The 20,244-nt window shown below is 42.9% G+C and overlaps 3 protein-coding genes across 4 annotated transcripts; 2 read left to right on the forward strand and 1 right to left on the reverse strand.

Annotated features, from left to right (window-relative positions):
• The first annotated feature begins 3 nt into the window (after positions 1-3).
• Positions 4-4,306, forward strand: IQCC (IQ motif containing C). The gene is made up of 6 exons (XM_089478388.1): positions 4-383; positions 1,328-1,471; positions 2,271-2,589; positions 2,777-2,895; positions 3,501-3,806; positions 3,893-4,306. The coding sequence occupies exons 1-5, from the start codon at positions 30-32 to the stop codon at positions 3,537-3,539; spliced, it is 975 nt and encodes a 324-aa protein (XP_089334514.1). The 5' UTR covers positions 4-29; the 3' UTR covers positions 3,540-3,806; positions 3,893-4,306.
• Positions 4,307-5,776: 1,470 nt separating this feature from the next.
• LOC149305001 (doublecortin domain-containing protein 2B-like) lies at positions 5,777-14,983 on the forward strand. 2 transcript variants are annotated; one of them, XM_089478849.1, is made up of 11 exons: positions 5,777-6,155; positions 8,193-8,250; positions 8,587-8,663; positions 9,457-9,588; positions 10,738-10,884; positions 11,680-11,719; positions 11,990-12,058; positions 12,435-12,621; positions 13,670-13,773; positions 14,412-14,474; positions 14,749-14,983. In XM_089478849.1, the coding sequence occupies exons 1-11, from the start codon at positions 5,878-5,880 to the stop codon at positions 14,875-14,877; spliced, it is 1,284 nt and encodes a 427-aa protein (XP_089334975.1). In that variant the 5' UTR covers positions 5,777-5,877; the 3' UTR covers positions 14,878-14,983. The 2 variants fall into 2 exon arrangements, with proteins under 2 accessions (XP_089334975.1, XP_089334976.1); XM_089478850.1 differs by having other exon boundaries at positions 13,673-13,773.
• A 640-nt stretch (positions 14,984-15,623) lies between these two features.
• TMEM234 (transmembrane protein 234) lies at positions 15,624-20,192 on the reverse strand. Its single transcript, XM_089478673.1, has 5 exons — positions 20,079-20,192; positions 19,183-19,334; positions 17,578-17,644; positions 17,108-17,200; positions 15,624-16,194 (listed from the first exon to the last, which is right to left on the reverse strand). The coding sequence occupies exons 1-5, from the start codon at positions 20,089-20,091 to the stop codon at positions 16,118-16,120; spliced, it is 402 nt and encodes a 133-aa protein (XP_089334799.1). The 5' UTR covers positions 20,092-20,192; the 3' UTR covers positions 15,624-16,117.
• Positions 20,193-20,244: the final 52 nt, after the last annotated feature.

Genomic DNA, 20,244 nt, shown 5'->3' on the forward strand with positions numbered 1-20,244 from the left:
AACAACAACCAAAATGCACACTATGCACAATGCACGTCTTAAAAGGTGCTGCAAGGTCTTTTTGCAAACTGCAATATTTGCATGTAAATTCCATATGGCATTTTCCCCATAAAGAAGAAAGAGAAGCGGTCGCATACCGCCATCTGGTGGCCATTCTCGGGTACTGCAGGCAGAAAGGACAAAAACCGGAAGTAGGGAAAGCGCGCTTCGGCCGTCGCTCTAGAGTGACGTCATCAAGGGGCGCGGTTGCCTTGGCAGCAGGAGAGGGCCCCCTTTGTTGTGGTGGTTGTTATTTTGGAGGGGGCTATTTGGGAAAGATGGGGCAGGAAGAGGGGCCAGGGCTGCAATTGCAGCTGTTTCTCAGGAGGGTGGCAGTGCTGCAGGTGGGGGATTATGGGAATTGCGGGGGATTGTGGGGGTTGTGGGAATTGTGGGGGATTATGGGAATTGTGGGGGTTGTGGGGGATTATGGGAATTATGGGCATTGTGGGAGATTATGGGAATTGTGGAGGTTGTGGGAATTGTGGGAGATTTATTGGGGATTATAGGAATTGTGGGGGATTATGGGAATTGTGGGGGTTGTGGGAGATTATGGGGGATTGTGGGAATTGTGGGGGATTGTGGGAATTGTGGGGGATTATGGGAATTGTGGGGGTTGTGGGGGATTATGGGAATTGTGGGGTATTATGGGCATTGTGGGAGATTATGGGAATTGTGGAGGTTGTGGGAATTGTGGGAGATTTATTGGGGATTATGGGAATTGTGGGGGATTATGAGAATTGGAGATTATGGGGGATTATGGGAATTGTGGGAGATTATGGGGGATTATGGGGATTATTGGAATTGTGGGAGATTATGGGGGATTGTGGGGGATTGTGGGAGTCTCAGTTGGAAGCTCCCCATAGTTAAAACAGAATTGGGGGAGGCTAAATTAATTTTGCTAGGAGGGAAAGCTAGAAGCATGCTCCTCAGTTATGTCGCATCTAAATCCCCTTTTAAAGCATTTTGCCTTCCATATATATTTGGCTTCTTACATTTTGGGGACATCCTTTTCCTTTCCTTTATTTCTGTAAAGCAGGCTGGGAATTTGTGCCTCTTCCTAGATGTTGTCAGACTCCAACTCACAGCACCCTTCGACATTGTGCTGGCCAGAGCTGCTGGGACATGCAATCCAATGATTTTCCCTGTCGTGTGACATAGAGAGACGGAAGAGCAATGCCGATGGGGAAACCGAGGCAGCCCTTGTCGCTCGGGATGCATCTCAGACACTCATTATTCCTCCTTAGTGGGTGGTTGCGGTTGATGCTCTGATCCTTTTTCTTTCCAGGCTTGCATCCGAGGTTTCCTTGTCAGGAAGAGGTTTCGGCGCTTAAAGGGGGAGTTTGAGGACATTGTGAAGGAGATTGAAGGGAGCCTGGATCGGCTGCAGTGGGAGAACTCTTCCCTTCCAAAGCCTGTGTTTCTTCCCAAGGTAGGATGGCTGGTTGGGCCTTTATTTACTAAGAGCAGCACAGGATGGAGTTTATCAGACAAGGGAACTTGGAAGTATCATCCGATGGCAATCTGAATGCAATCATGGGGTTTAACGTTATTGCGTGATAACCCACTACACACAAGTTCGGGCAATGGCATGCTATTCGGGCAACCGGGAGCCAGTTCGAACGCAATGCGCATTCACGTAATTGCGCTAAACTAGCGCCTTTAAGTGAATGTGTTCTGGCCCCACTTTCTTTTCATTCGAATTTAAGAGAAATTCCTCCTGTTTGATAAACTCCAATGCGAAGCCCAAAAAATCCCCCATAGAAAACAACACAGGATGCTTTGAATTGTGCAAAAGTGGGGAGAGGGAGATCTGGCTCCATTAAAAATAGGGTTAGTACTAATGCAGCACTGTAATAATAATAATAATGTTTTATTTATATGCTGCCTTTCCCATAGCATCAAGGCGGCTCACAGCATTAAATAAAACACAACATGCAATTAAAATATATCCCATTAAGGGATATATTTTATGCAAGGATTCTCTTGGACTGCATCTACACTGCAGTATTAATGCAGTTTGACACCATTTGACTGCCATGGCTCAATTGTATGGAAACTTGGGATTTGTTTAGTTGTGTGAAGCCTCCTCTGCCAAAGAGCTCTGGTGCCACAACAAACTATAAATCCCAGGACTCCCTAAAATGGAGATATGCCATTTAAAGCATGCGTAATAATGTTTGCCTCTCCTTGTATTGAATACTCTTCTTCTTTGTGTGTTTTAAACATAGTCTCTCCAGAAATCAATAAAGACGAAGGAATTAAGCAGCCGAGAGGCCGACAGGAGCAAGTCAAGGGAACATGAGCAAAACCTTCGTTGCGAAGAGGAGTTATTACCTGAAAAGGAGCGTGATTGTAAGCTTCCAAAACAGATGGTGGCAGTAGCTGAAGAGGAGGACATGAAGCAAAATCCAGAGTATCTTGAACGCAAGCCCTGTGGGAATGACTGTAGTATGCCAGCAGAGGATGAGGAAGAAAAGGAGGCTAGCAATGTGTCATCTGAATGGAGCAGCACCATCCTGGGGATGGGATCTCCTCGGCTGAGCCAAGGTAAGAGATGTGGGCTGTAAAATTTGGAATGCTGAGCCTCCTCCCAGTTTGGAAAGTACTGTTTCTTATTGGTGCGATTATGATTGAGCAAAAGCAGGAAAAATTGGGGAGTATATAATGGAATCCACAGAAGAAGCAAGGTTGACCTGGAATGGGTTGCTGACTTTCTTGACCTCTTTTTGTACAGAGCTTCGCTTCCAAAAAGGACAAGAGATCCCCCAAACTCTGCCTGACCTCCAGCAGTATCAGAAGAACCTGGCCATGGAGCTCTTGTGGCTGCAGCAAGCGATCGTCAGCCGTAAGAACGTAAGAAAACCGGCCTCTGGGAGCCTGGGGAGAGTCATAGGGGAGAACTTGTGAATATCCAGTGACCAAGCTGTCTGGGGAAGTAGTTTGACCTCTAGACTTGTTCACTCCTTTTTTTAAGCTGATCTCTCTTCCTTTTGTTCGATGATGTAAACAAGAGATGTATTCCCTCATAGACTCATAGAATCATAGAGTTGGAAGAGACCGCAAGGGCCATCCAGTCCAACCCCATTCTGCCATACAGGAACTCTCTATCAAAGCATCCCCATTGACAGATGGCCATCCAGCCTCTGCTTAAAGACTATCTATCTATCTATCTATCTATCTATCTATCTATCTATCAAAGGCATTTATTTATCTCCTTTTGAGCCACCAGCCCCCTGTTCTAAAATTGGTCTCTGTTTTCAACTAGTAGGCGTTGCATTTGACAGGTCTTAAAACTACCAGGGAGGAGGGTACTTGTATAGGTTAAATTGTTTGCTAGTGCTTAGTATGATTTTAGTAGGGAGCTTATGGAGCCGCAATGTGCTAGGTGTTGCAGAAAAGATGTACTGACTGGCTTCTCTTTGTATCTGGTTCCTTGTTCTCCCCTTCCCCACTTCTAGTATTTGATCCTGAAACAGAGGCTAGGAAGCTCAGAGTGACTGTTGATGCGAAGGCACAGCTGCTGGTCCTACTATGTACAGCAGACCAGAAGCACACGTTCTTGCAAGCTGTTGGATGGGGGAGGCAGTTGAGAAAGCATTGGGCTTTTCCCCTTGGAGTGAGCTTTAAGGTTTGCACAGATGGCCAGGAAGATCCTCGTCAGCCACCTCCCATCAAAAGATTCAATATACTGTGGGTGTCTTTTTAAAAAGACAGCAGCTAAGAAGAGTATTTACTGCGAAAGACCCAGAAATCCATTTCTGCAAGTTGAGTTTGGGGGGGGGGGGGGGGGGAATGAAGCAAAATATGAGCTTGAGGGCCACAGACAAACACACATGTATGTTCTTTGCAGCCTTTCCAAGAACTGGCTATTTCATTCAAGTGTCTGTTGCTGCTCTTGGCTGCATGAGGAGGATTGGACAGGAGATGATCTCTTTCTCCATAAGCCTTCAGTTGTCAGTGGAGCATTCCTGACTACAGATGTTCAAACGCCCATAGTTCTGCTCCAGAGCTTCCAAATGTGACTTCTCAGCTGGAATCCAGATATTTGCTTTGTCTTCGGGTAGAAGGAAGTTTTCTTCTGTGGGACTTTGTCCATTTATCTCTACCCCACAGTCTCAGCGTTTCATAAGCCTTTACCACTACTGCCAGCCATTATTTATTGGCTTGGCATCTGGACTTTGGAATCTCTTGTAAATCAAAATGCCAAATGTGTTATCTCTGTTTTTTAAATAAAGCTCTGTCCTTTCCCTAAAATAACATCAGTAGTAACTGTTTGGGTTGACACTTGTTTCCTTAACATTGATGGAATTTATATACTTTCCGTACATGGTGATGCTCCAGTATACATAAAAGAAATTGCCATAAGTTCCACATCCAAGGAGGGGCAGTTATTAGCATGTGTAATAAAGTCTTGGAGGTCATTCTTATTTAATTTCTGAGCAGAGCCGGCGTCACAAAACATGCCACCAAAGCTGGCATTCTCCAGGGCAGCAGTCTTTCCTGGTGAGAAAGAATAAAAGCCAGATGGGACCAGGCAGGGCGTTTGGGCTTCTTGCTTTTCCAACGCAAGAGAAATCAAAGATTTCCTGTCTGGGGAGAAAGGCGGGTCATAAAGTCAATAAATAAAATAGTTTAAAAAGAAAGATACCTGAGTAGGCAGGCAATAATATTTGGCCTGGTAGCATTAGGTATCATTCTTCAACTGATAGGCAAGGGCCTACTATTGAACTGTAATATAAGTGTGTAAGTAATGGGTGGGGGATTGAGGCCATTGCCTACAAATAGGTATTCTCATCGATCATTGATTGGAATGGAAATTGTAGTCAAGAAACCAGAAGAAGTCTAGGAAAGGGAAAGGCAGCTATGAAAGAGACAAGATCCTGAAGTGCAAAGATAATACAACTGAACACTAAGGTTAGGTTAGTCCATGTCATTCTATTCCCCATCACCTTGTATGGACGCATGAGTTGGAAAGAGAAGAAGATAGACAGAAAATCAACTCATTTGGTATGTGGTGTTGGAAAAAAGCTATGGATTCTGTGGATGGTCCAACAAAGTCATTAATACAGATGAATCCTCTCATGCTGCTGGACAGCTGTTAACATTTAGCCATGATGCTAACAAGGACTCCAGAACCCATCTATATGGTGGCAGAAGCCCAACCCTCTGTGTGAACAAAGTGAGGATTCCTGCTACTGCTAAAGCAATGCTGTTGTACACCTTTGGGTTGTTTCTGACTTATGGAAACCCTAAAGTGAACCTATCATAAGGTTTTCTTGGCAAGGTGTGCCATTGTTTTCCTGGGAGGCTGAGAGAATGTAACCTGCCCGACAATGTAGTCCATCATTCAACACACTGTGCCACACCTGACTCGCATAACTTATATTTTCATCTTATGTCTTCTAGTGGCAATCTTGCAACTTCTCAGCAAGCATATTGTCTATACAACTTGCTTGCAAAATACTACTTATGCTGAAGTGTTTCCCATGTTTCTGGGCTGAGAACTGGTGTTCCATTCAGGAGGAGAGTGTACTGGCTTAAAGAAAGGCTACTAAGGTTTGGACTGTTGTGAGAGAAGGATAGGCATGGAGATGCCTTTGAGTCAAGTGAAAAGTGAATTGTATCACACATCTTTGCTTCCTTGCCAAGGCGAGAAAACACCTTCCTCTTTGCTGATCTGGCATCTATGGAAACAGCAAACATTGCTCCAGGAACACAGGTTGTCAATATTGGGCAAGAAGTCTTTGTGGTTTGGTTGCCGAAGCTCCCTGTCCTTCTCTCCCTATACACTTTTTCCAACCTTTGCCAAATCTTTGCACAGAGAGAGAGAGAGACATGAACCCCGGGATGGTAGCCGTGGCACCTCCTGCCAAGAATGTGGTTGTCTATCGCAATGGAGATCCCTTCTTCAACGGCCGGAAGTTTGTGGTCAGCCAGCGCCGGTTCTTAACCTTTGAGGCCTTTCTGAATGAGGTGACCAGCATGATCCAGGCCCCGGTGGCCGTCCGGAGCATCTACACCCCACAGCATGGCCATCGGGTCTCGGGGCTGGAGGAACTGCAGAACGGGTCCCAATATGTTGCCGGAGGCTTTGAGCGGTTCAAGAGGCTCAAGTGAGTAGACCATGGAGGGTCCCTCCTTGCATGGTGAACATTGCTCATTCACGATCCCACTGCATTTATCCCAGTTGTGCCTTCATCCCCCCAACCTCCTTTCAGTTTGAGATTTTGAGACCGAGGCTGCATCTGCACTGCAGAATTATTGCAGTTTGACGCTGCTTTAATTGCCATGGCTCAATTTGATGGAGTTCTGGGATTTGTAGTTTTGGGAGCTACTGCGTCTTCTCTGTCAGAGAGCTCTGGTGCCACAACAAACTATAAACCCCAGGATTCCATAGGATGGAGCCATGACAGTTAACGCAGTGTCAATCTGCATTAATTCTGCAGTGTAGATGCAGCTTGAGTGTTTGCTTCTTGCACTTCAGTAACTGCTGTACTCAAGGCACTCTGGGGAAAGAGGGATTGGGAATCACATCACTTTAAATAAGTGGTGTAGACAGGCACGTGGAGTATCTGGAATGTGTCCAGAGAAGGTGTTCATGAACATGTGCAAGGACATGGACTAGCACTCTCCAGTAAAAAAATGATTAAGTCCCTCACCTAACCACAAAATCAGAAAGTTGGAAAGGACCACAAGGGACATCTAATTCAGTCCCATATCATGCAGGAATACATAGCTAAAGCATCCCTAAGAGATGACCATCCAACCTCTGTTTAAGGACCTCCAAAGATGGAGAGTCCACCAGCCTCCAAGGCAGTCTGTTCCTGAACATCTCTACAGCCAAGACGTTCTTCCTCATCTTTAAGTGGAATCTCTTTTCTTGCAGTTGGAACCCATTGGTTCATATCCCAGTCCAATGGTTCCCAAACTTTGGTTCTCCAGATGTTTAAGATCGCAAGATATTCCAGAATTACTAATTGTTGGCCAAGCTTAGTAGGGTTTCTGAGAGTTGAATTCCAAGCATTAGAGGACCAAAGTTTGGGAAACACTGTGTCTAGTCCTTGGAGCTGCAGAAATCAAGCTTGCTCCATCTTCCACATGGCTTCTCTTCAGATATTTTGAGGTGGCTCAGGTCACTTCTGGATCTTCTCCAAGCTAAACATCTCTGGTTTCCTAAGCCTCTCCTCATAGGGCTTGGTGGTTTCTGGACCTTTGACCATCCTAGTGTCAGAGGTTTCAGAGGGTTCATTTACAAATGAACTAATGGGGTAGGAACTTGAATTGGAAATCTGATGCTCTGGATGTCTTATTGCTCTATTGCTTTAGTACTTTATGTAAGCTGAGTAGTTAAACAGCAAGGTTGCAGCTCTTATAGCCAATAAGCTCTTCCTAATGTTTAGGTGGAATCTGTTCTCCTGTATCCACATTAAACAATAAGAATTTTTAAAACATTCCTGTTCACACCATATCTCTGTTCTTTTGGCTAATTATATTATTACAACTTGTCAATTGTGTTGGCCAGAACTGGACACAATTGTGGTGTCCAGAAGTGGACACAAGACTCCAGGTGAGGTCTGGCCAAAGCAGAATAGAGTGGGTCTATTGCTTCCTCCAAAGGTCAGGATTTCTTAAGATGACACCATAACTGTTGAAGTGGATCAAGGTGCTGTGGTTGTGTAGCTGGCAACTTGGATTGTGACAGCACCAGGCTTGTGATGTCAACTTTAAGGCCACATCACAGCAATTACTCCTAGGCAATAATTTCCCTCCAGGAAGCAGTGTGTGTGTGCATGCATATTTGTGCATCTGTCATCAACGCTTGGCCATTTAGGCAGATATGTACAATTTGGTGACACCACTTTGTGACCTGTTGCCTTATCCAACTGTCTAAATACAAACACAATTGCTGTTCCTGGTAAGTAAATCGTTCAGTTTTAAAGGGAAGTGGATCTGATAACTTTTTGGTTCTTAGCCTTAAAGACCAGGCAGGTTTATTTGGACGATTTACTGTGAATTTTAAATGATTCATTTAAAATCTGGATTGTTTTAACATGTCAGAATCCCAAGATATAGCCATGTGTGTCTGCAAAACCTGTATGTAGTGAGATTTTGTAGCACCATTGAGAGCCTATTTATTTATTTCTTGACAGCTATTTAAACCCTGAAATGAAGCAACTGAACAGAAAGCTGAAAAAAGACAGCACACAGGTTAGTCCTTGAGGGCAAAAGGGGAGAAAACCTGGATTTTCTTCAATCTGTGAGCAGTTTTTCCAGCATCTCATGGAAAAATATTGAATATTAGCTTTATAACATACAGAGGGTTTTGGTTCCAAGACCCAGCATGGATAACAAAATCCATGGATGCTCAAATCCCACTGAGCCTCCCGTTGAGTCTCTCCTTTCCTATTTCTCCCTATGTGGTTTAGAATTTAATTTGCAAACACTTTACCTTCTGGTTATTGTCGTTGATGATGTTAGACCTGCAAAAACATGGACATTGATGAACTACCAGCCATAATAATTCTGATGCTTTCTGACCTTCAGAACCATCCAGGTATTTCCCAGAGGATGTCCGTTCCAGTGCAATGGAAGAGACGCACTAACCTCCCTTGCATCATACAGTGAGTAGCACTTACCATTTTGACACATTGGGAAAACGATATAGAAAATGTCTTAGCATCTTGACAATCCCCAGAACAATCCTGTAAGGTAGTCTTAGCTGCCTATCTAAAGTATGACTTTGCACAGTCAGTCCTGTGAATTAGTTTAGAATTTAGTACAGGTGGAGTCTGCCTTATCTGAAATGCTTGAGACCAGAAGTGTTTTGGATTCGGGATTATTATTATTATTATTATTTTGATTTTGGAATATTTGCATATACATAATGAAATATCTTGGAGACGGGACCCAGGTCTAAACACAAAATTAATTTATGTTTCATATACACTATATGCATATAGACTGAATGTCATTTTATTATTAACAATATTCTTAGTAAGTCTGTGCATGGACCAAATGGACTAAAGTTTGCATACATTGAACTGTCAGAAAGCTAAGATATTGCTTTCTCAACCATTCATGGGAACAGTTTTGAATTTTGGAATATTTTGGATTTTGGAATTACAGATAAGGGAAACTGCTATAAAAACTGCAGTGAAGGTAAGTGAAGTAGGAAACATATATTCTTTGATTTTCAGCTGCACCTTTAGCCCTTAACATCCATGTCTCTCTGACATAATAACATTGCCGTACCTTTTAGATATACACAAATAAAAGGAAGCTGTATTGGCCATTATAAAACTTCCAGCAAGCAAATTAATACAATGCTTTTATTGGACCAGCCAGAAAAGCATAAAAATCTCCAAATGCCACCCAAGCCATCCTATCCTTTGCTTCTTCCTTCCTCCCTTAAAGCGTTTTCCGCAACGGGGACCTACTGAGCCCACCTTTCCGCCAGATCCTCACCAGGAACGCCTTGCAGGAATGGAGCACCGTCCTCAGCCTCGTATCCGAAAAGGCCAGGCTGCACAGCGGAGCAGTGAAAAAGTGAGTCTCTAAGCAAGTTTAGGATGGTCACTTAGACAGAGGATGCCCACACCGAGGACCAAAAAGGATAGAAGTTTTCATAAAGGTGCAATTAGAAATGGTTTGTGTGATTTAAGCCGAATTACAGCACATCTCACTCAAGTGGGGAAGGTAGGGTGCTAATTGTGGATGATGGTTTTTGTGGTTCTCAAGGCTCTTTTTCTTTCAGTCAAAGTTGGGCTGGACAACTTTCGAAGAGCCTTGAAAAAGAGAATAGTTGACCCTCAATATCTATATATGTCTTATCCACAGATTCAACCACCTATGGCTTCAAAATATGTTTGTAACTATATACATTCCAAATGACAGCGTTTGATTTTGCCATTTTATATAAGGGACACCATTTTACCATGCCTTTGTGTTTAATGGGACTTGAGCGTCCACAGATTTTGGTATTGTGAAACCAAACCCCAGTGGCTACCAAGGGCCCAGTATATTGTCCTCTGGTGGTCCTTCAAATGGAGGACTGTCCTCCATAAAAGAAGATATGTAGTCACTCTACGCAAACTCCATTCCCTTTCCTTTATAAAAATAAATGGACATCCTTCTCTGGATAGACACTGTTCCTCCTCCTAAGCACAATGTTCAAAACATGTCTAGGAAAAACAGAGTTGACCATGCATGGTTTTGTAAATGTTGAGGCTGACCAGTTTCAATTCAGGTTTATAGTGAAATTTCAATTATTAGTAGTAATGGGATTCATAGTAGAATTGATACGAACAGTGCAATGATATGCAGGTAAGCCCCAATGTATTCCTTGGGGACATACTTCAAGGTAACTATGGATTAGAGTGCCATCTAGGAGTGTTATCTACACTACCTAGATATAACACTATGAATCCACTTTAACGTCTATGGTCCCATCTTATGGAGTCCTGGGATATGGAGTCTGGTGAGGTACTTAGCATTTTATGCTGGAACACCATACATCACTAGAGCTCAGGGGAATGGACTATAGCTATCAGAGGCTTTTCAAGCACACCCCCAAACTGCAAACCCCAGGAGAAGAAACCATGACAATCTAAATAGTATAAAAGCCCGACAGCAATGTAGTGGAAATGCACTGTGTTTTGCACTCTTTCCCCTGAAAGTCTTTTCCCTTGTCGTCAGGCTCTATAAGTTGAATGGCGACGTTGTCTCGAGGGGCGAAGAGCTGGTGAGCGGAGACTATTACGTGGCCGTGGGGCTGGAGAAGTACAAAAACCTCCCCTACTTTGAACTCTTGGTACCCCCGAAGATCGTACGTCGGTCATTCCGGTAAGTGATGGGAGGTCACTCTGACCTGGCTCTGGCGCATTGCTTGGACATTGCTTGGACACACCAAGTTCTCCCTAGGGATTGTCTTCACAGCCGCTTAAATTTGGGTAGTCTTCCTTGTGCAAAATATAATGGAGGGATGAAAAGGGAAGAGATAAGAGATAACTTCTGAGCTGGACTGAAAGTGCTAGGCATTGAAGCCCTAAATGGCTTAGGATCTCAGCCTTTGAAGGACCACCTCTCCCTATACTTGCTATTACACTATTACTTGCTTGCTATTGCTATTCAAGTTGGTTATCCCATATCCAGAATCCCCAAATCTGAAATACTCCAAAATCTGAGTACTTACTTATACTATATTTGTGCGGCTGGAGAGAGAGACACACCAGGATCTATGAAATAGCAAAAGGTATGGATTCCTACCAATCGCTTCATTTGGATTCCCAGCATTTCAGCATCCTCTTCCAACTCTGTGATTGTTATCCTGTTATTATTCTATTACACTCAGTCTTTCTCCAGCCATATTATATTTCATGATGTGTATGTAAATTCAGGTACAGGTCGAGTCTCCCCTATCCAAGATGCTTGGGACCAGGAGTGTTTTGGATTATTAGGTTATTAGGGATTGTGGAGTATTTGCATGTTTTACTGACTCAAACTGATTTTACTTGTAGACCACCCCGCAATCTTGTGAATAGGCTGTGACAGAAATAAAGTGGAAGCAACATTTATTTTACCTGTCTAGATCCCCTAGATTTGTGAGCTGCTATGAATTTGCTGTTTCTGTGCTTGCAGAAATCTCCCCAATAACAGAAAGTGGCCCCAAAACCAAGGGGTAAGTGGACATCTCTGCTGACTTTCCTTTTTGTTGTTGTTGTTGTTCTGGGTTATTATAAGAGCATAGACAGTAATTTAAAATAATGACTTTGCTGGGTGTTGTCTTGTAAGCAACGTCATTGTTGGCCATTTCAAACAGCCCACTTGCTTATGTCCTGAACCTTCAATTCTGGATGGCTGACCCAAACTGTATAGGTCTTCGTATGGATTTGACTTTTTGCACCTTGGCTGCCCGATAGTCCATCCGTGTTATCTTTGTTTTTCGCAGCTTGGGCATCACCACCTTCCTGCCCAAGATGGGTCCAGCGATTCAGCGCTCCTTGGATCACCAAAGCAGGTAGACTTCTTTGGCTGCAAAACCTGGGGCTTATGTTAGAACTGTTCTCTCCAGGAATTAATACAAGTTTCAGGTTCATTAAAAGTGGGGTTTTATGCACCCACAAACAACACAGCCAGGATCTGTTGGTGTACTTCTGCCAGGTCCAACCTCTTTCCTCTTGCACACTGTTTCCTAGAGGAGAAGGGTTAGGGAATAGATGGCCCAATGATTATTGGACTACAGATCCCATAATCCTTGACCACTGCCTGTGTTGGCTTGGGCTGAAGGGACTTGATGGCCATATGGAAGGCCAACAGGTTCCCCTACCTCTGCTAGAGGGATGAAATGGAGCCATGCTTACCTCTTATTTGGTTTTTTGCCTTTTCCCTTCCAGCTGAACCTTCGAAGGGTGCAATCCACAGGCGTTGTGCAACCGGAAAAGCACCCAAACACCTCTGCGGCAACAATGCACAAACAAGCCCCAAAATACCCCCATAAAGATAAGAAGTTGTCTGTCTTTCATGCCAAGCCAGCTCAGGTGGAAAGGATCAGTCCAAACTCATACCAGAGCATTGACCAAGGTATGAATGGAGGGTATCCGTATATGTGTGCTTTCAAGTTGACTGTTGACTTATGGCCACACCACGCATTTCAGAGGGTTTTCTTAGTCAAGGAATAGCTAGCGGTGGTTTTGTCAGTTCCTTCCTATGAAATCTAGCCTACAGCTAGTCTCCCATCCAAGGATGCTCTCCCATCCAAAGACTAACCAGGGCTAACCCAGTCTTCTCCAGCTTGGCACAGCTCCCATCGTCCCCCACAAAAAAGCTAATCTAACCCATCTCCATCAAAGGAGGTCCCACTAGTTAAATATCTAGACTTTCACAAGGAAATTGGGAGATGTAGCAGTTTTGATATCTTGCTCCACTTCTGTAAATCAAGCTCCTTTGGCCAGCTACAGTAATAAATACATAAGAATGACCTAGATGGGTTAGATAATGGTTGGACAAAGCCAGCATTTTCACATCACAGAGATGGTCGCCAAGAGCTCATAGGGAGAATTCATGAACCATCTATTGCCATTTGTCCCCAGTATATTTAATAGTCATAGCCAGTCTGCCAGAATCATAGTCATAGCCAGATCCTGCTATCTCAAATTCTTCCCAACACTAAGAAGCTACCATGTGGCTGCAACATTATGGAGGAGTAAATTACAACATTCATTGTGTTCATGAGCGATTAAATCAGCCTACTCTGTCCTGGTGCCTTCCATATGTTTGTGATTCCAACTCCCATCATCCTTCCAATGTCCATGCTGGCTGGGGAGGATAAGAGGTGAAGCCCAGTAGATATGGAGGGCACCAGGATGGAGGAAGCTAGGTTAAATTAGTCACTCTCTGCACTTAACAGCATTCTGAAATGTGACTTTGTGATTACAAGGCCCCTTTGTCAAAATGGAATAACGCTCCTTGATTTAAAGACAGAGATTCCCGTTTTCTGCTCTCCATCCTTCCCAGGTGTAAATACAGTTTCTTGTCTGATTTGGACAGACCCATAGTCAGTAGCCAAGATTGTTCTGTAACACAGAAGACTGTTCACACAATGTTTAATGTATTATTATTTTTCCTCTAGAAGAAGGAAGCATCTATAAAATGAAAGGTGCAAGGGAGGAGATGGCACATGCCCAAGAAGTAGGGGAAGATGAGGATACACAGGTGGAATTGCCTCTAGACCAGGTATGAGGGTCTCTCCTAGGTAAAACTCTTCCTTCCTGATGCCATATGCAGCCACCAAAAATTCCAACGGATCTCCTCAAAGAAACTTTGGGTGAGAGTTCACTTTTCAGATACATCTGGAAGTTCTGGTTTGGCGTTTAATAGAAATAATGTGTGCAATGGAAATTTTAGACTGAATGAAACCAGTCACTGGTAGATAAGTATCCGTTTACAGCTGGTATTCTGGGGCAAAGAAACAGCCCAGTTTTGTGGTTAATGGACAGTTGTTGTGTGCCTTCAAGTCATTTCTGACTTACGGTAACCCTAAAGCAACCTTACCATGTTGTTTTGTTGGCAAGATTTGTTCAGAGGACACCTGCCATTGCCTTCCTCTGAGGCTGAGAGTGTTTGACTTATTCAAAGTCACTGAATGAGGATTTCCATAGCCAAGAGAGGACATGAACCTTGGTCTCCCAGGATCCTAGTCCAACATTCAAACCACTGCACCCCCCATAGCTTTCTATCAACCTTGTATTGTGTTTGCTAGGACTAGTGCTCAGTAAGTGTATCAGCATTTCAAGGGGGTCTCTTTTTCTCTTGGCTTGCAACCATGAAATGCTTCTCCACTTTGCAACTTTCCATTTCCAAATTTCTCCCAGAGAGCTGCCGAGACTGTAGATGAAGAAGTTGCGCCTAAAACGAACCCCTTGCCACGCAGAAAGGTAACAAATCTTTGCTGCTAGAGAATCCTTTATATTGTATGCCGTATCTATGACAGAAACAAGCTTTAAAAGGATGGGATCTATTCACTGGAGCGCAAGTTAGATGTTTATGTGAGCAGAACAGTTATCTTCTCTAAAGAATCAAGCTTCTGTTTCAAGTTACATGCCAGTTTAGCTTTCCTCTCAAAGATTTTAGAATGCTTATTCCAAAGTTTTTTGGAACTAACACAAACTCTGTGCATCTTTTCCTCTCGATTTTTTGTGTAACAAACAGGTTGGGACTACTGAGAAGGTACAGACAGTTCAGTCCGTTCAGCATGCTGCTGGTGATTCTAGGCAGGAGGAGACCCGAAAGTCTCGCTTCCATCTGGCTTGGAGAAAGGCGGCTGCATCTGAAAAATGACTGTACTAAAATCAGACACCCAGCAATTTTTTTAAAGCCCCTTTCCCCTGTGAGGAGGGATCTTAAACAAACTGAGCGCTGGTTTTGTGTAATCTTTGTTTCTCTTATGGACATCCTTAAAATAAAATTGTAAAATCACCATGTTCTTTGCTTTGAAAGAGTCACTCAGTGGCCAAAGAGGTGGACTATAGTGGGGACGGAAAGGGGGGAAAAGCCCAGGACCGTTGAGTTTTCAACTCTAAAGGTTGACAATTTGTAGCTTTAAAGTTTAGAGACAAAGGCCTGATACAGACAGGCCAAAATAAAGCTGCTTTGAGTCACTTTGGAGGTATGCTGTTTAAATAATACATACGTCTTAAGAGTCCAGAAGCCTAACCAAAGCCATGCTCCAGTCTTAAGGACTGGAGTGCAGCTTTGGTGCAGCTTCTGGCCTCTTAAGACACATGCATCATTGAAACACCATGCCTCCAAAGTGACCTGAAGCAGCTTTATTTTGGCCTATCTGTATAGAGCCAAAGAAATATTGCAGTGGGTAAACAAAAAATGTGTACCCGCAAAATGTGGTGTAAATACACTGAGTGCCACCAGTGAACTTTCAGGAGCATTTCAAATTTTGATCCATTTTACAAAAATTGGGTTTTTTGGTTAGGGGGACAGGGTGCTTCCAAACGTAGTAGAAATGCCTTTCACGCCCCATTGAATGCATATGGAAGCATTCTGGAGCAAAAAGAAAAAGCACTGAAATCTTTTATATAAAAAGCTTTTATTTAAAAATATATTTTTGAGACCTTGGGGGCCAAAGCAATATCCCTGAGGGGAAGATGTGGCTTGTGGGCTGCACACTGCCTACCCCTGGATAAGAGTATGTACACACCAGCGATTGCTCTTGCAGCCAGATGCGGATTTTGAGCTGCCTGAGCTCACATTTCTGTAAAGGCACCCTGAAAAAGCTCATTGAATTTCTGCTGCTGATCAGAAAAGTTACAGTGTAAGTTTTGGTCACTCTGCGAAATGAGCGAACAAAGGCTCAAAGAGCTGCTGGGCTGAGACACCCAACACCATTCATCAGTCCTGAAAGGTTCAAGCCATTTTTGAGTCCAAGAAGCCCTTCCACAATGTACTGTGGAGCAAAATGAACAGAGGCCATGGATGGCCCTGTCTCTCTCTCTCTCTCTCTCTCTCTCTCTCTCACACACACACACACACACACAAACACTCCTATTCTCTTCTGAGTTGCCTCTTAAGGTTTCTCATGTCCAGACCCAGCAATGCAGAGAGCAATTCCTAACATGGTCAGCAGCATTCCCAGTGCAGCCCCTAGAAGGAAAAATAAACACAGAGAGAGGTGGAAATAAACCTGGACTTGTTGTTGCCATTCATGTCAACAAAGATATACTCAAGGAAGAAAGGGACACATGGCGCTCTTTTGTAAGCAAATTCTGTTTGTCATTTCGGGAGAGACAAACAGAGACACAGTACAAATGAAGTCCCTGATGCAATCCACAAGCACACTGTCTTCTCTCCCCTTTAGTGGATGAGGAGAGATTCAGCCATTGCACAACTGGTAGGTTCAAGGCCTTGATGTCCACAGTGCAACTTCAGAGTAAGTATGTATGAGCATATTTGCACTTTGCTCAAAAGGAATAGAATCTTTAGGAGCTTGCACTGGATCAAAAATTAAGAGACTTAACTGCAGATTGAGTCAGTCAGAAAAATCAGAACATGTTATAAACCATCCTGGGCATAAAATACTGTTTGATAGGCAGCGAAATCCTGGACCATGCCAACAACTATCAGGTCAGGATGCACAGGGAAGCCACTGAAATCCATAAACATCTGGATAATCTCAAATGGAAAGTAGAAACCCTTAAAGTGGACAAAGTTTGGCTACCAGTCCTGAGGAATAGCAAAATGAGGACTCAGCAAATGCAAATGAAAAATGACCCAGAGTCAGGGGCTTTCCCAGCAGATAATGATCACCAATTTGCAGACGCCAATCCTCCTTTGCATATCCTCCCTCCCTGAGGCCCTGCATTCAACAAGAGAACAATGCACAGATTAACATGGAATTTCCTCCCTACAGTATATGTGCGTGTGCGTATCCAGCTCTCTTCTATGCCAACGTTCTCTGAAGATGCCAGCCACAGATGCTGGCGAAATGTCAGGAATAAATTCTTCTAGAACATGGCCACATAGCCTGAAAAATGCACAAAAAACTTAAGAGACTTACTTGCACCTCCAATGTCTTCTCCAAGAAGCTTCCCTGTTGCCAGAGTGAAGATAAGAGCCAAAGAGTTGCAAAGGGGCACAGCCAACGTAAGGTCTGGAATGGAAAAAAAAGGAGCTAGTTTGGTTGTTTAGCTAGCCAAACTAAACAAAAACCACCTAGGATCCCCTCCAAGGGAACAATCTACCCCAAATGGTGTAAATATTTCCAACTGACCCATGCCAGTGAAACAGGTAGTCTATAGGAGGAGAAGGTGGAGGATTGGTAGGAGATGTGATTTTTGAATGCTCCCTGTATTAAAAGATTATTTAGCAAGCGTAACAGTATCGACAACACTGTCCCTGCCAAAGAAATGAGTCCAAACCCTATATGCATATCAGGAATAAAAGTAATAAGCTTCCTTCTCTCGGAGCTATTTCCGTGCAAGGAGTCTTCACACAGGGCCATGTTCAAGAATAATTATATGGACCAACCTGCGGATGCTAAAGTAAGATAGTAGACCAGCGAGCCACACTGGTTGAGAACGAACGGCACCACGTACTGCAAGGAGAAGAAAGAGATGACAATGTAGTCAGATCTCTACATTCATTAGACAAGAGTAGATTTGGGATTACATGGCACTATAAGATCCTCGAGAGACGTCTAGCAAACGCTCCCCAGTTGATGTTATTCCCTCTGCTGCAATGCTTTGTGGATGGGACTGTCTGTCTTTAGAACATGACAGTGGTTCAAATCAGGTTGGCAGGATTTTAACTGAACCAGATCTGTGGCAATTTGTTGTTGTTTATGTCAACTATGGGAATGCTATGAATGAGAGACCTCTAAGAGTTATGTCAATTATGTTATGTCAACTATGGGAATGCTATGAACGAGAGACCTCCAAGATACCCAGTTCTTAACAGTCCTCAAGGCAAACAAGGATTTCCTTGATTAAATTATTATTATTATTATTATTATTATTATTATTATTATTATTTATACCCCACAAAGGCTCTCAGAACCAATCCATTTGTAACACAGTCTTCCTCTTTGCCTACTGCCTTCCACTTTACCAAGAATCATCATCTCTTCCAGTGAGTTATGTCGGCTTATGATATGTCCAAAGCATGACAGCCTCAGTGTAATCTGTGATAATATATTTGTTCCCATGTTGTATTTGATTTATATTTCAGGTGGTATTTTCCAACCTGAATCCTATTTTTGTGGTCCAACCAGAACAGACCTATGGAAACAATGGCATCTACGTTAAGAGTCGAGTCAGTAATTGATTCAGGAGTCTTCTCCTCCAGCTGGAATACCAACAGGATTCAAGCCACTGTCTTTGGTTACAATCAGGTTGAAAACTTCAGCCTCTTGCATGTAGAACCATATACTGAATATACTCCAGTGCTACTCACAAGAAACTTGGCAGGGTTTAGAAGTACAACCGCTGGGAAATGATCATAGAATCATAGAGTTGGAAGAGACCGCAAGGGCCATGATCCAGTCCAACCTCATTCTGCCATGCAGGAAATCTAAATCAAAGCATCCCCATTGACAGATGGCCATCCAGCCTCTATTTAAAGACCTCTAGGGAAGGAGACTCCACTATAATCTCAGAGGAAGAAGTGTTTTCCACTGTCAAACAGCCCTTACTCTCAGGAAGTTCCTCCTAATGTTTTAGTGGAATCTCTTTTCCTGTAGCTTGCATCCATTGCTCTATTGTATCCTATTCTCTGGAGCAGCAGAAAACAAGCTTGCTCCCTCCTCAATATGACATCCCTTCAAATATTTAAACAGGGCTATCATATCACCTCTTAACCTTCTCTTCTCCAGGCTAAACATCCCTAGCTCCTTAAGTCGTTCCTCAGTCATAGGGCTTCATGGTTTCCAGACCCTTCACCATTTTGGACACATGGCTCCAGTTGTTCAACATCCTTTTTGAATTGTGGTGCCCAGAATCCAACCTGCCTCCTCTGTATGGAATGCCACTATGTGCTTTAGCTGCCAGGCATTATTGCATTAGTTACTTTACGGTCCAACCTGTGGATGCTAAAGTAAAATATTAGGAGAATGGGAGAAACGAACAGTTAAAAGACCTTGTAATTGAGGCAAAGAAATTTCATTTCTGCCACCAGCTGCAGGGTGCCTCTCTCTTCCTTCACTCGCTCCAAACCCTCCGTCCCCCTTTTCAAAAACGGGTTGGTTCCTCCCCAAAGAAGCGACACCAAGAGCAAAGCGCTCAGTTCACCTGAAACAACAGAAGAGTCAAGTCACCAAAGCAGAATAGAGAGAGGCACTATGGCTTCCCTATACTTCTATTGATGCAGCCTAGAATCACATTGGCCTTTTCAGCCGCAGCATTACACTGTTGGCTCATGTTCAGCTTGTGGTCTACTAGGGCTCCCTTTTCACATGGAGTGTTCTCAAGTCAAGTGTATTTCTATGCATTTCATTATTTTTTATTAACCTTATTTAACATTCCTCTATATCGGAATTCATATTGTTAGTTTTTGGCTTGTTATATAAATGTATATAACCATTATGCATGTGTGTGTGTGTATAGAAAATCATTATATAAATACATCATCATCATCATCATCATTATATTATATAAATATCATATAAATATATATCAAGACTATATATATATATTATTATTATATAAATATATATCATCATTATATATATATATATATATACACACACATATATATTCATTATATAAAATATATCATGATTTTGTGTATATATACATATATATATATATAATCATTACAGACACACATATATATATATCATATATATATATATATATATCAAGATAATATATAAATATCATTATACTGTATAAATATATCAACATTATATACATACATACATACACATATATATATTCATTACATAAATATATATCATGGTTATATATATATATATATATATATATATATATAATATCATTTTCCCCTTTCTGCTGGCCCACCGGAAGCCCTACCTATCGACGCCATGGCGACCGACAATAGACTGATAGATTCCTAGAGAGTCAGAGCTCCAACTTCCGGTTTGGCGCGGAAGGCCGCCATTAGGCACGCCTCAGCGGAACCCGGAATATCGCTCTCTCTCCCCCCGCCATGAGGCGCTCTCTCTTACCTTTCCTATCT

This window comes from Sceloporus occidentalis, unplaced genomic scaffold (genome assembly GCF_023333645.1).
Source record: "Sceloporus occidentalis isolate IW3139 unplaced genomic scaffold, rSceOcc1.0.p SCAF_13, whole genome shotgun sequence".
In the NCBI taxonomy this organism is placed as follows: Eukaryota; Metazoa; Chordata; class Lepidosauria; order Squamata; family Phrynosomatidae; genus Sceloporus; species Sceloporus occidentalis.